At 41.9% G+C, this 16,448-nt stretch overlaps 1 protein-coding gene across 1 annotated transcript in view; it reads right to left on the reverse strand.

Moving 5' to 3' along the window:
• The window catches only part of LOC112250658 (elongation of very long chain fatty acids protein 1), a 26,442-nt gene continuing 9,994 nt past the window's right edge, over positions 1 to 16,448 (reverse strand). The window contains exons 2-9 of the mRNA XM_024421000.2: positions 15,577 to 15,687; positions 2,974 to 3,070; positions 2,645 to 2,835; positions 2,177 to 2,257; positions 1,926 to 1,982; positions 1,721 to 1,826; positions 1,134 to 1,270; positions 1 to 862 (exon numbers count right to left, since the gene is read on the reverse strand). Coding sequence (XP_024276768.1) covers positions 536 to 862; positions 1,134 to 1,270; positions 1,721 to 1,826; positions 1,926 to 1,982; positions 2,177 to 2,257; positions 2,645 to 2,835; positions 2,974 to 3,034 — 960 coding nt within the window. The 5' untranslated portion in view covers positions 3,035 to 3,070; positions 15,577 to 15,687 and the 3' untranslated portion in view covers positions 1 to 535. The remainder of the gene's footprint in view (positions 863 to 1,133; positions 1,271 to 1,720; positions 1,827 to 1,925; positions 1,983 to 2,176; positions 2,258 to 2,644; positions 2,836 to 2,973; positions 3,071 to 15,576; positions 15,688 to 16,448) is intronic.

The following is a 16,448-nucleotide window of genomic DNA, read 5'->3' on the forward strand; positions in this document are numbered from 1 at the left end:
CCAGTTACTTAAAATGTCATTTATTGGTATTTCATTTAACATAGATAAAGTAACAAAATTCTAAAGCATACCATCATTAGTTGTTTTTGACAGTAAAACTATTTACAAAGGTGTGTTCAAGTTTGATGATAGAAACTGTACAGTGTAATCTGTCCACAGGGGGTCAGAGGGACATGATCGTGTGGCGACAGGTGAGTGGGTGTAGGAGTGTTTGTGCGCACATGTACATACAGTGTGTAACCTTTCATGGGAACTGTCTTCATTGGCAACATCAGTGAAGATAACATTAGGCCATAATAACATGTCTTCTCTTCATACATTGTGTTCCATAGTTAGTTTCCCAGTTTAAATTTAAAAACTGTTAATGTGGGACCCCAACTGAGGAAATCATTGACCACGTCATTTCCCCAGGTTGTTGTGCGGAATAAAACTTAACGATCAGAAAATAAACATAACCAAAACATTCTTTGGAATCCATGGTAGTTTGTGCGGGGATCTCATATTCATGCGTCTTGGGTGTTCTTTTCCGAAGATCCTAGGACTTCTTCATCTTGTCCGCATGGGCACTGCCATTTTTGTGGTGACTGGAACTGTTGCTGGTGCCATTGCTGGTACTGTTCTCATGGTATTTGCCATTGGCGACCAAGGTGGTCCCGTTGGCCTTGCCATTGAGGCTGGGCTTGGTATCCTGCTTGGGCAACCTCTTGCCCTTTACGTAAGCCTGGTACCAGAAGTTGGAGAAGAGCACAAAGAAGAAGGTGCCATACATCCAGATGAGGTGGATGAACAGGGGAACCTGGTAGTCACAGCTATTCATGAAGTAATACTGGGTGGCGTGAAGGGACACCATCACAAACTGAACCTGTTGGGTAGAGTTGGTGGAATGATGAGGAACAATGCATATATGGGGATGGATGTTCTGAAGTGGCACAGTGCTTGCACTGATGAACAATGGTATTTACTACTTTAGTATTCTGCATCTACAACAGTCCCCCCCCCCCAAAGAAACTAGTAAATACAACCTTTTGGAGAAACAACTAAAAACTAAACGGCAATAGCAAACTACTCATAGTACAAATCCACACGGGAAATGACAAAGCCATATACATCCGTTTAAACTAACAAAAACATACCAGCTGGATGGCGGTCATGTACTTCTTCCACCAGAGGAACTTTTGGAATTGTGGTCCAGCCGCAGACAGGCCGTAGTAAGAATACATGATGATGTGGACGATGGAATTCACCATGGCATGGAAAGAGCCCATTCCTCCTGGGGTAAAACACACAGAACACTTCAAAGCAACCCTGCCCACATTACACTGGGTCCACCAACAAAATACCTGTCTACCAAGAGTTTCTTTAAATTCATGAATGAATGGGTGATGAGCAGTTTGTGGTCTGTATTAACAGCTAATACATGACAGTCATTTATGTTGTTTCGGGATCCCTTCTGGGGTAAGCATGTAATCACGGGTAACACAAACACATTTTTTCGAAGGCATGAACTTTTGGACTACTACACTTGAATTGAAAAGGCTCAATTTCCTCCAATCCTTTGTCTACTTCAAATGGAATTGTCTTCCCACCCTTTCACACATCCGGTATTACAATACCAGGCGGCAACATGACGATAAAATGTTTTCCTTTTTTTTTTAAATGTCAAAAGTTGAACTAGTAGTCCAGTTGACTGGTAGAAGGCCAGGCGGCAGTATGGACTGACCGGGAGCGAAGCTGACGCCCCACCACCAGGTCCAGGGCATGAAGGAGTGGTGGAAGACATGCAGGAAGGTGATCTGGCCATGTTTCTTCCTCAGAACGAAGAACACCTGACCCAACGAGAGGAATGTCAAACACGGCGATGATTACCTCAATGTGAACAGAGGGAGAGAGACTCCAAATCGAAGGGAAATCATCTGAAGTCTTACCGTGTCCAAGAGCTCAATGAATTTGGAGAACAAGAACAACCAGGCCACTCGAACCATCTAGTGAGGGGAACAAAACATGAAAAGGGTGAGAATTTGGACAAAACAGCCTCGTCTAAAGATAGTATTGATGCAATGGATCGCTAGGAATATTGTAAGAATGTTGACCTTGTCATGCATACTTTCTTTCAAAGAAGATGCATCTCGTGACCATCACGGGGAACCCATGTGTGAAGCAAAGATTCAATACTTACTCTAAGGCCTTGGGGGCTGTCTGAGTAATCAATTGCGTCACATCTCCATGTGTATGTTGTGGCCCAGCCAGACATCAAGAACTAAGAACACAAGAGGACAAAATCAGTTTAGACATACTGTAGCTACCGGTAGTCAAACTGGATTGGTAGATTGGAAAGAAACCATACTGTTATTGACATAAGCAAGTCTATATTGACTATATGGAAGTATATCGGTTGTCTTTATGTACATCTTAACTCTTATTTACCTCTTTGCCTCCTGCCTATCTAGGCGATAGTAATTTAGCTAGTGTTCTAATTATCCAACACAATCTGGCCAAGGAGGTGAATGACCCATTTAGATAGAGCAGCCACATACCAAACACCCAATATACTGCCAGGGAAAAGACTAGCTCCAAGTGCTGTTGAGATGCCTCTCAAAAGAACCAATTAAGAACCTGATCTTGGAGAGACTTCACAGTGTCTCACCTCATAGACAATAAAGGTTGACATCGCCACCATGGTAAAGTTGTAGGCGATCATGGCCTCCTTGAGCTGGAAGGGCTTGCGGTTGGCCATGAAGCGAGGCCCAGCGACCAGCACGAAGAAGATGTAGGTCAGCAAGATGGCCGTCATGTTCACCGGACTCTGCATGAGTGGGTAGCCCCACAATCGCGGGTCTGAGAAAAAAGAACATTCTCAGAGTTGTAAAAACACACTACAAAACAGGTCTATGAGCAATATGTCAGTTAGCGCTTTCAAAGTACACAAAGCAGAGGTATAGTCAGGTAATTAACTATGTCGAAAAAATACCTCACCTGTTCCCTTCAAGAGGAACTCGTAGACCTCCATGGCTCTAGCACCAATGTCCTGAAGCATTTTGACTAGCTTCCCCCTGTGGTATCACCCAATCACCTGTGGAAAAGCAAATGGATGAGTCATTATGTCATTTTAATAATAGCTACTACACTCAGCAAATACATTATACTGTATATAGAGGTAAGTGTAATATGCTACTGCAATACCCTTACATATTGGCTTACAGTGCATTCCGGAGGTATTCAGACTCCTTGACCTTTTCCACATTTTGTTATGTTACAGCCTTATTCTAAAATGTATTAAATAAAAAATAAAAATGTCCTCATCAATCTACACACAATACCTCATAATGACAAAGCAAAAACAGGTTTTTAGACATTTCTGCAAATCTATAAAAAAAAATAAAAAAATCAGAAATAACCTATTTACATAAGTATTCAGTCCCTTTGCTATGAGACTCAAAATTGAGCTCAGGTGCACCCTGTTTCCATTGATCATCCTTGAGATGTGTTTACAACTTGATTGGAGACCACCTGTGGTCAATTCTATTGGTTGGGCATGATTTAGAAAGGCACACACCTGTCTATATAACGTCCCACAGTTGAGAGTGCACGTACGAGCAAAAACTAAGCCATGAGGTCGAAAGAATTGTCTGTAGAACTCCGAGATAGGATTGAGGCACAGATCTGGGGAAGGGTACCAACACATTTCTACAGCATTGAAGGTCCCCAAGAACACAGTGGCCTCTATCATTCTTAAATGTAAGAAGTTTGGAACCACCAAGACTCTTCCTAGAGCCGACCAAACTGAGCAATCAGGGGAGAAGGGCCTTGGTCAAGGAGGTGACCAAGAACCCAATGGTCAATCTGATAGAGCTCCAGAGTTCCTCTGTGGCGATGGGAGAACGTTCCAGAAGCACAATCATCTCTGCAGCACTCCACCAATCAGGCCTAAAGTACTCTCAGACCATGAGAAACAAGATTCTCTGGTCTGATGAAACCAAGATTGAACTCTTTGGCCTGATGCCAAGCATCACATCTGGAGGAATCCTGGCACCATCCCTACGGTGAAGCATGGCGGTGGCAGCATAATGCTGTGGGGATGTCTTTCAGCATCAGGAACTGGGAGACCAGTCAGGATCGAGGGAAAGATGAATGGAGCAAAGTACAGAGAAACCCTTGATGAAACCTGCTCCAGAGTGCTCAGGACCTCAGACTGGGGCAAAGGTTCACCTTCCAACAGGACAATGGCCCTAAGCACACAGCTAAGACAACACAGGAGTGGCTTCGGGACAAGTCTCCGAATGTCCTTGAGTAGCCCAGCCAGAGCCCAGACTTAAACCCAATCAAACATCTCTGGAGAGAACTGAAAATAGCTGTGCAGCAACATTCTCCATCCAACCTGACAGAGCTTGAGATCTGCAGAGAAGAATGGGAGAAACTCCCCTAATACAGTACAGGTGTGCCAAGCTTGTAGCGTCACACCTAAGAAGATTCAAGGCTGTAATTGCTGCCAAAGGTGCTTCAACAAAGTACTGAGTAACGGGTCTGAATACTTTTGTAAATGTGATATTTCAGTTTTTTATTTGAAATACATTTGCAAAACTTTCAAAAAACCTGCTTTTGCTTTGTCATTATGGCTTATTGTTGAGACGGGGGAAAAAACCATTTCATCCATTTCAGAATAAGGCTGTAAAAAGGGGTCTGAATCAAGTCAAGGGGTCTGAATACTTTCCAAATGCACTGTACATGCTATGCTATTGCAATACCTTAATTTACTGAATTTACAATGTCATTACAGTGTCATTACCCAAACATCATTTATGGTATTAAACATATCAGTGCTGCTTGCGTCAAATTAATCATTTTGTATTTCCCCAAAACCATCAATCCTTGTTACTCCCCAAAACATAAAATACAATAGTACGTCATAGCATAGCATTACTATGGCATCACTTTATAGCTGGTATTTTAGTTGGTTTCATGACATGAGAGAATGAGAAAGGAAATGTGTGCGCTGCAGTCGATAGTCCTTGTTCAGTGGCAGAGTGCTCTGCTTCTGAACGAGTATCACTGACCCAAACGGGTTGTCGTCAATGACCCAGCATTCCACACTCTACCCATTACATCCCAGCATGCCTTGCCCCTGTCCCTACCCCTCGGCAGACATGGCCTGACAGTAGAGGGGAGGGGCTACAGGAGACAGACGAGCATCTCGATCCCACAGCACAGAGGCAGCCCTCGCCTCAGTTTGGGACTGCCAAGTACAGGAACCAGGCCAAAACACAGAACAACGGCAAACCACAAACTCTCCCTCTGTGCTCTCTGCTCTCCCCAAATGACCCCGGCCGTGAGAGAGAGAAGGCAAAGGCAACAGTCTTTGATGTTTAAATTTGTTCTAGACCGGTCTCAAGCGATCAAGGTGCAGACATAACCACACTGACTGAAGAAGGGAGATCATACAGGCTTATTTGAAGACATGTTATCTCTGGAAACAAACAGGGTGTGATGGTTTTACTTCAGGTTTATGAGGACAATTCGATTGAACTAAGTGACCTGCAACTTTTATCCTCTACCAAACTACAAGTATTTTAATCAAACAAAACAGTAACCATCTGATATTTGGATGACAACGAAATATGTGGATAAAGGGAAAAAAGTACAACTGTAAACATTTGTGTTCATTTATTTTGTTGAAAACAAGGAATGTTTTTTCAAATGTGAAGAGGTTTGTGCGTGTGTGCATGTGCGTGCGTGTGTGTGTGTGTGAATGTTGCTGACTTTGTCTCACAGATTTTGACAAACAGGTCTGAACCAATCTTAGACATCGATGTTTCACAAGTTTGGACAGCACAGTATAGAGTGAGTATAGTACAGTACAGAACAGTAAAGAAAAGTAGAGTGTATTCAGTACAGTAGAGTAGAATTTAGTTCAGTACTGTAGAGTATGGTTCAGTGCAGTAGAGTAGAGCACAATAGGGTAGAGCAGGGTTTCCAAACTGTCTCACTTGGGGCCCCCCTTCCAGCATTGGGGAAGATCCCGTGTTCACATTCTGTCATGTGGTGCAAAGAAATTTGAGCAGTTTTTACGCTAATTTTCTTGCAATTCTTTACATTTTGTCATGTCAGAGACCTGGCCGGGTGGTGCCAGAATAAAAACCTATCCCTCAACGTAACCAAGACTAAGGAGATGATTGTGGACTACGGGAAAAGGTGGACCGAGAACGCCCCCATTCTCATCGACGGGGCTGTAGTGGCATCAACAACAAACTAGAATGGTCCAAACATACCAAGACAGTCGTGAAGAGGGCACGACAAAGCCTATTCAACCTCAGGAAACTAAAAAGATTTGGCATGGGTCCTGAGATCCTTAAAAGGTTCTACAGCTGCAACATCGAGAGCCTGGTTGCATCACTGCCTGGTACGGCAATTGCTCGGCCTCTGACCGCAAGGCACTACAGAGGGTAGTGCGTACGGCCCAGTACATCACTGGGGCTAAGCTGCCTGCCATCCAGCACCTCTACACCAGGCGGTGTCAGAGGAAGGCCCTAAAAATGTTCAAAGACCCCAGCCACCCCAGTCATAGACTGTTCTCTCTACTACCGCATGGCAAGCGGGACAAAAAGGCTTCTCAGCAGTTTTTACCCCCAAGCCATAAGACTCCTGAACAGGTAATCAAATGGCTATCAAGACTATTTGCATTGTGTGCCCCCCCCCAACCCCTCTTTTTTACGCTGATGCTACTCTCTGTTTATCATATATGCATAGTCACTTTAACTATACATTCATGTACATACTACCTCAATTGGGCCGACCAACCAGTGCTCCCAAACATTGGTTAACCGGGCTGTCTGCATTGTGTCCTACCACCCACCACTCGCCAACCCCTCTTTTACGCTACTGCTACTCTCTGTTCATCAAATATGCATAGTCACTTTAACCATATCTACAATGTACTTCCTCAATCAGCCTGACTAACCTGTGTCTGTATGTAGCCTCGCTACTTTTATAGCCTTGCTACTGTATATAGCCTCTCTACTGTATGTAGCCTCACTACTTTTATATCCTCACTACTGTATATAGCCTGTCTTTTTACTGTTGTTTTATTTCTTTACCTACCTATTGGTAATTACTTAATTAAAACTCTACTGTACAGTACTCTAATGTACTGTACTCTACTATACTGAATTAAACTGCACTTTACTCTAATATACTGTACTCTTCTTTGCTCTACTGTACTGTACTCTACTGAATTCAACTGTGCTGTCCAAACTTGTGAAACATAGACGACTTTTCATTGTCATTTAGCTTACTGGGTACATTGTTACAATGGGGATGATTGTGACAAGCAACCCTGACATCAATGCTAATTAAGATGCTAGTTACCACATGGCTTGACCTAGGAACTCACAAATAAGCTTGAAATAAAGCTCTCCCTTTCCACCTTTCAATAAAATTAATTGTTTATGGATACTCCCATCATACAACTATTTATCCCCCCCCCCCCACAGGATAGACCAAACCTAGTTTACCCTATTTCTGTTCTTGACAAGAGCTCTCTAGGCCTATTCCATATAGGGTGAGCAGTCAATGTTATTGGTCATCAGCTGGGATGTGTGGGTGCGGTCCCATCCCACTACACTACGGAGCAATAGGGATCCATTGTTCAGAGCAGCCTACACTGCACTCTCCCTGCACTTGGAGTACAGTCTCGTCCACCCTAAAACAACACCATTAAAGGTAATGATACACTAGAATGTGCAGTGGGAGAGTTTGAGGCCAAATGAGAGGGATATCAGGGCCAACAAAAGACAACATTGCGGAGAGTATAGAAAAGTGTCTTACCATGCAGCAAAAATACACAGTACAGAATCGTCATGGAATGAATCAAACAGTGATGTCTGAGCATACAGAGAGCAGTATAGAAAACATTGTCAAAGTGTACAAGGTGTGAATCAGAGGAACCCTGCACCAATACAACAATAGTCCAAGTGGAAGCTCCCATCCGCTGGTATGCTCACGAAAAGCCCTTTCAATAAACCAAACACTAGGCTGGAGGTCTTTAATACAGCAAGAATGTTATGCAACACGGCTTTTCAAGGGGGAAAACTTAAGGCAAGTGCTTTGTTGAGGGTGGCAAACACAAACGTTTTTTTTGTTTTTTTGTGTGTACATGTCAACATTACCAGTTCATGCACTTCCACACCGTTTGAAACTGTGACCGAGGTGATTCAGATTTATTCAAGTGGTGTAAATGACGACCCGTGACCTACTTCAATTGAACCTATGACAAACAAAAGTTTGTCAACACTAGGTTAAGGGAACTAGCTTATGTATGCACTATTCTGAAAGGTGTTGACTAGCAAGCCATTCCCTTTCATCTGTTTCACCATCTGTAGTCTATCATGAGGAAAATACAGTGTCTTGTTCTTTTCCTTTTGACAGTGGTGAAATCTGGTTGAATCAACGTTGTTTACATGGCGTTTCAACTAAAAATCCACGTGATGACATTGAATCAACACGGAAAGACGATTGGATTTCAAAAAAGTCATTGGCGTAAGGGAATTGTCTTTTTTTTCAACCAACTTTGGACCTAAATCCAATGACATGGTGACATTTGTTTATTTCAGGTTGAATTCAAGTTAGTTGACAACTCAACCAAATGTAAATCAAAACTAGACGTTGAACTGATCTGATCTGTGCCCAGTGGGAACGAACTTGAATTCAGCAGCCAGCCATTTTCAGACCAACAGAACTTTCTATAAAAGGTATGGACTGTAATCATCTGAACTGCAAACAAACCTGTATGCAAAGGTAACTGGCATTAGGATATCTGCACTGTACATCTCTTGAACCCTGGTAAAGGTGAGGAGTACCAGTAACTGTAGCCACAAGGCATAGCAAATGCACACAGCGAAGAGGCAAAAGAATGCCCCGTTTGCGAGATCCAATCTAGTGGCCAATGGCATCTGCACATTTTGTTCACCTGGATCAAGGACACAGATTAAAACGGCACGGCAGGGGATATCAGGTTAATTTCCCATTGTCTTGATTCCGTGTGTGATCATGGCAACATTCCTGAGCAATGTGAGTGGAAATCTGACACGTAGGCCTCAAAATGTTAATGACACATGTCACATGTCACATTATGGATACACCACCTGGAAAGGTCAAGGAAATGCCTGCAACTAAAGTAGAGGTTAGCATTTACGCAAATCACATTTTATTATGAGTTTCAGGCAGAAAAGCGGAGCGTCATGGACGCCTACAGGTGACATAGGGCAAAGTTCACAGTATGTAGGTCTACAGTGCATCGGCAGGCCTCGGAGCTTCCTGGCTGTTGAATGAATGCGCACGTGTCAGGGTGATTGTCCTTTCCATTCCGATTCATATCAGAGACCAAACATTTCAGAAAGCTCTTACATGAAAAGCTGCGGAGAACGCGGTGACTCGGCATGAGCAACATATCTGTGGTGTCGGCACACGTCACAGTGCCTTTAACTCATCTGCCGTCTGTCTTGTTCTGAGGAGAAGCACTTTCATATTAAGTAATCACGTGAACATTCTGACAACTGTTGGAAATCTATTGTAATAATCTATTGGTCCTTAGAACCCTAGACAGACTTGTGAGTTGTTAAAAATCTCACTGAACAACTGGATCTATAACTGAATGGAATTTACTGCCAAAGATCTGAGGACGGTGCACAAGAGGATCAGTTTATATCGACAGGCTTTCTAATAAGAATGTAACATTCTTCGATACGCATCGGTCCCCGATTCAAATGTTTCAGGTACAAGTGAATCGCCAGTTCGCTCAATTCTTTTGCTCATATTACATTCTTTCTACCTTCCCGAAAATACCTCTCGTCTTCTGTGACAACTGATGAATCCTCTCAGTCATTGTCGAACTGAGTGTAACTGTGTTGACAGTCATTAATCTACAGAGTAATTCTTCATGCCGAACGACCCCAGGCAATGTCAGTGGCCTAGTCGAATTGCGCACTGGGCACAAACTGATAGAATCAATGTTGTTTCAACGTAATTTGTCAAAGTATTGTGATGTGGAATCTAAGTGGAAAATACAATGTTTTAAAAAAAAAAGTAATCAATGTAAACTGCTGTTTTAAGGGTGGAACTTCAACCACAGGATTATTTCAACTGGAGATCTATCTACAGCTATTAATTTGGTCTTCCATAAAGGGTTTAATCTAAACCCAGCTTTGAGATTACCAATATGCTATCATGAGAATGATTATTGAGAGAGCTCTTAATAACTAAATAGATTCACTGTTGCTAGTAGAGTCACTCCGAGAGGTAGGTTTAACAGAGAAAATGAAATGTAACCATACTTTGTAAGTATATCATCAATGATACTATTTAGGATTATACAGCTTTTGTTTCAATTCAACCCAGGATTCAACTGGCATAGGGCTTCAATCTTTGGATGATTTCAAATGGAATCTTCAAGTTAATCATTAATATGTTGGATTCACGTCTCCATCTCATCTACAAGTCAAAGTTTAAAAATACGACTCAAATCAAATCAAACCTTACACGCATTTCACTTCAAGTTTGAGTCCTATTCTTGAACTTTGATTCTTGGTAGACAAACTGGAATTAAAGCCAGACTAAGTCAGTGGCACAAAACATACGTCCTTTTCAAATGTTGATATTTTGTTGCGTTGACAACCGAACACAATTCGATATCACTTTTGTAATACAATAAATAGCCTATTAACTTTAACAAATTATATGGTGGATTCACGTCTCCAACTAAACCAAAAATAAAAGTCCAAGGGTAGGATTAAGTCAGTGGCTCAGATTAAACTATCCAAGCATTAGATATCCTTTAAAATGTTGATATTTGGTTGCATTGTCAACCAAACACAACTACTTTTGTAATGCAGTGAATAGCTTAAAGGGTGGATATCTTACAAAGTAATGTCACAGAATTAATCAACTTAAAATGAGTAACACATCCATGGCCACATGTTGAGGTTAGCCTACAGTATCTATGAACATCATCTTATGTAATCATAGAAAGCCGTGCATGTTCAAGATAGCATGCAAAGGTCGCAGGTCGGTGGAGATCTTCACAATTGCTTTAATATCGACCACTTGCACTATGCTGCCATCCAGGTCATTTGTTTCTGCTATTTGATGAAGTACAGTGTTATCAGATTTAAGGTGTTGTATAAATACAAAATATCTGACATTGTATTCCCATTTAAACGTTGTTGTGTTTTTAAATGGTTGAAAGAGTGGCGATAACACATTTAGATGAACACTAAACTAATACTCAGACATTGTTTTTACAATGGAATTTGTCTGTGCTTTTAGATGGTTGAAAATATAGCGATAACACATCAGGAATTCAATTTGACTGGGTGAATAAAGGTTGAAATCTCATTGATCAACGTCCCAACCAAATATTACCCAGATTTCCACGTTGAAATGATGTGGTGTTCCCAGCGGACGGCTTCGCGCGCAGACAAATACGAGGTAGGCGGGCCTGTTCCTGATCTTGCACATCCGTGTGACACCTTCAGCATACAAACACTAAAATGGCTTGGGCGATATGAGGCTTTACTAGTTGAGTGACAACCTATGTAATTTGCTAGGTTATTGTTATCTATGTGCTCTTGTGTTTTACTGGAATAAAAGTAAGCTATCGGAGACACAACCCTCATATGATGCATTCAGAAGGTATTAACCACACCCCTTTTACTTTCCCACATTTTGTTGTGTTACAAAGTGGGATTCAAATTGATTCAATTGTCAGCGATCTACACAAAAAACTCTAATGTCAAAGTGGAAGAAAATGCCTAACATTTGTAAAAAAAAATGTTTTAAATAAATAATAATACAATACATGAATATATCTTGATTAGATAAGTATTTAACCACCCGAGTCAATGCATGTTAGAATCACCTTTTGCATCGTTTACAGCTGTGAGCCTTTCTGGGTAAATTGGTTGTTGATCATTGCTAGACAGTCAATTTAAAGTCTTTCCATAGATTTATAAGGCCATTTAAAGGAAGATTCCACCCCCAAAACATGATATTTTGGCATTTGTTTAATTTGCTCAGTGTTGACCTAGCCCAAAATGTGTTGCTTGTCATCAATCAAGTTTTCAAGATATGTAACTTTCAAAATACAGAAATCATCCCTGTAGGATGCAAAATGCATCCTACAGGATGATTTGTGTACATTTCTACTCCTGAACTTATTTAGGCTTGAACGCGTCTTGACTATAGATAGAATTCGAATTTTTATTGATTTGTAAATATGTCTAAAAACATTATTCCGCTTTGACATTATGGGGTATTGTGGGTAGGCCAGTGTCCCCCAAAAAAATCACATAATCAATTTTAAATTAATGGTGTAACACAACAAAATTCAGAAGAATTCAGGGGTTTGAACGCTTTCTGAAGGCACTGAATTAATTTTATTTAGATTGTTCAGATTCACCATCAGCAATAATTTTGGTTTAGCTTTAAACAATCAGTGCATATGGTCCTTTTTATATACTCAGGGTGAAGTTTATAATTTCATAACAGCAATCACTTTTGCGAGAAGCACTGCATGGCCAAAGCAAGAGGAGAAGAGAAAATCACTCTTTGATTTTGAGATGGGGTGAAATTCAAAATGGTGATTATACATTCATTGGCTACGTCATAGCTAATTTATAAATGATAAATATTGATACATTTCTAGCTCAAACCCTTAATCTGCAAAAATTACAAATTAATTAGTGGGTGATGGTTAAGCTTGGGCGATATATACCGTTTATACCATATACCAAGGTATTTCGAAGTACAGACGGCAGGATTTAACTATAAATTAAGTATAACTATAAGAAATCGAAGATGTGTGAAATAAATGATATCCAGCTCAGGGCTCCAGCTATGCATTTGGTTTTTGCTAACACACACACACACAGACACCCAGCTCATGAGCTCCATCAGCAGCAGATTTTAATTTAGAATGGAAAATGGATGAGTTTATGCACATCGAATCGTATCGCAGCAGTTGAGCGCGAGATAACTGGGACGCTGATCACATTTGTTTGATTCATTATAAAACCATTTTGTGGGATAACAGATTCAGTTATAATCTGACAGCGTCATCACTTCAATCTGGCCATCTCTTACCGAATGCCTCAAGACTTACCAATTACATGAGCTCACGACAAACTCTTGAGCTTTGAAACGCCACCTAAGACTCCCCACTGACAATGTAACAAAGCTATCCGAATGTTGTAAAGAAGTAAAGACTTCCAAGGAGAATTTCCTCAATGTGTTGTGACTGCGAAGTCAGCAATAGTTGTTTTGCTGTGACTGCGAATTCAGCAATAGTCGTTCCCCCAGCAGACAGTGGTGGATCCCAAGGTGGCAGGGCTGGCGTTATGGGCGGTCCTTAGGGGGCCTGGCCAGCCAAAACATACCTCCTGGCCCGCCCTACCTTGCCCATCCAAATAAAATGTTTAAATATTGATCCTTTATTTGACCAAGACACGCTCTGACAGAAAGACCCATCATTGTCAGATAAAGCATCCAAGCGAGCGAAACAGCGCCCCTCTGTCTCAGTATGTGTAGCCCATGTATATGATGCTGTCTGGACTAAAATAGTATGGCATGACATTCTCTTTTTTGCCAGACCACTTTAGATACACAGGGCTACATATTGCAAGACAGAAGGGCGCTGTTTCAGTCAATTTGATGCAATTTTGGACTAAGGTCAGATGAAATCATCATGACTGGTTGTGTTCATGCCACATTGAAAGATAGGCTAATACATATTTACAGTTAAATTGCATGTCGTTACTATAAAAGCCACAATAGAACAGCTAAAGCAGTCGTTTGTACTGCTCATGAATTTTAAAAAATGTATAACTCTGCCATTTTTTAAAGTCATGCCACCCTCTGTCCTTGACTTTTCCTAAATACATGTAAGTCTACAATACACACTGTCGTTGTTCTAATTCTAATATGACAAAACAGAACTGTTGTTGTAGACATATTGTATATGGTTTTCCCCGTTGCCCCTCCTTCTCTCGACAGTAGGGCCTGCTCCCCCTCTTCTCCCAATAGTTGAAGAGGCCGTGCCCAGTTGAAAATCACCCCGATAATTGCCTCGAAAGTGAACCCGAAACTATACCAAAACTAATTTCACACATATAATAAGAGATTAAATAAATGAAGTAGCCTCAAGTATGATGGGGAAGAACGGATGAGTTGATGAACGAGGGGAAGTGAGCGATGCAAAATTTTGTGATCACCAATGTTGAATGAAGAACAGGCATTCTAATGTATTGATCTAGTCTAATTATAATCTCAAAATGTTCTGTCCTCTATCATTCTGCTCCGGCCTCCTTGGACAAGAGACACAAGAGAGCGTATGTAATTTACAACGTCATGAATACCAAGATTAATGGATGCACTAGTTAGCATTGCTACAACATCTGAAGGAAAACAACTCCGACGGTGGGGAAGAAAAATAAATCATTATGAATCTCCGATGAGAATTCTTCTGATTCTGAACCTCAACCTGAACCTATACCTCTGAGGGTGTCTTATCTACACTTATATTCATAATGACATTATTGCTTTTGTGATGATTTTCACTATTATCAAGCACACTTGGCGCTTGTAATGATGTTTAGGCTACTGATGTTTTCATCTTGCTGACCGTGCATCTTGGTGGTTGGGGTATTCATTTTTTAATTTAGTTTAAAAATAATCTTATACCGGGTTCCAACACCAATGCTTTCTGTTTCATAGCTATAACAAAGGCACTCCACGAATACAATTTATTGAACACTTATTTTTTTAAATGTACATACATCCACATAAGAGGTGGAGTGAAAACAACATGCCCCCCTATGGAAATCAAATGACCATCCAACAGATTCGGTCGCCTTAACACCTTAACCAGAGGGTCACAAAGTCCATGTGCTACACTACCTCAATTCCATGAGGGAAACACCACATAGGCCGAGCTAACCAGCTAACCTTACTGTAAACAAATAGACAAATGTAGCCAATTGATTTACCCTTTGTTGGTATTTAGAGACTGCCTGCTCCAGAATGGATGGAGGAGATACTTCCACGAAGCTATCAACCTCGACCTGTCATGTGATGATAAGCCGTCTCGAAACCTTGGCCAGACGCTATTCTCAGTGACTTCACGATTGACATTGAAAACCCAGAGGAGAGGCAGAGGAGAGGGGGGGAAAAAACATCCACAGGGAGAGGGAGTCAAGGAGGAGCCCATTAGAACAAACACACAGTGCAGCATCTGTTTACCAGGAGTGTCTGCAAGGCTGCTACACCTACTGTACACACACACCGGGTTTTCTACCTCTGCACACACACACACACACACACACACAACGTCCAAACAATGCCTGTGTGTTTACCCCAGCCTGTTAAGACACAGAACAGAGCTATTCCCTGAGGTGATACAAAACCTAAAACTAACTTAGGGACAAAAACGCGACCGGTAAAAACCATTGGCTCAACAAGTGGGCTAAAATTTGAGAAAGGGGTTAGGGTTAGTTTCCTGGGTACTCCATCTTGTGCTTAAGTGGGTGGACTTACCTCGTCGTTGCTGTGGTAAACTTCCTGTTCTCCTCAGAGCGGGCTAATGGATGCCAGTGTGGACGCCAAGTCCCGTTCACCGCAGAGGACAGCTTGCTAGCTCTCCCTGTCCTGATGGAGAGAAGGGCCAGGACAGCAGTCGAGGGAGAGATATGGAGAGAGAGGGAGGGACAAAGAGAAAGAGAGGAGGGAGAGGGAGTGAGTTAGAGAGAGAGAGAGAGAGAGAGAGAGCAAACTGACAAAGTGTGACTGGTACTGCTGCCCTCCAAGTCCCCACCCTCCCTGACTCATAAACACAGTGGATGAATAACTAGTTCAGAAAAAGAGAGCAAGGCATAAAGAGAGGGAGCGCAAGAGAGGGAGGGAGCCGTGTATATGTGTCAGTGAGAGTGCACGCCAGACAAGTGAAAAAGTAAAAGCAAGAGGGAGCTGGCCTTCTATTTCACCCAGCGGTGTGAAAAATAGTATAAAAAGGTGCCCTGGTCTTGCTGGAGTTGCCCCATCCCCCTCCTCTCTCCCCCCATTCCTCTCGCAGAGGTAAACACAGCAGAATATGGTATCCTCCTGCGGCTGGTTTCTCTCCCAGGGGGCGGGCTGATAATATAATTCTCAGGCACAGCAGCAGAGAAATCACTGGCGACTCTGTTATCATGAAGGGGGCCATTGTTGCGCCGCTAGCGTCTCTGTCCCCCAGCCAACACAAAGAAAGCGAAGCTAACATCCATTTCACCCTCCATCTGGACTGGAAGTCGAAGTCTTTCCTCAAATAAACATGCACAACCCCACAATGACACCTACAAAACAGTCATGAGATTTCTAAACGTAATTGGAAAAAATGCATTTCTCATCAAACAACATGGAGCCCTTCCCCT

Source organism: Oncorhynchus tshawytscha, linkage group LG05 (assembly GCF_018296145.1).
Source record: "Oncorhynchus tshawytscha isolate Ot180627B linkage group LG05, Otsh_v2.0, whole genome shotgun sequence".
Lineage (NCBI taxonomy): Eukaryota > Metazoa > Chordata > Actinopteri > Salmoniformes > Salmonidae > Oncorhynchus > Oncorhynchus tshawytscha.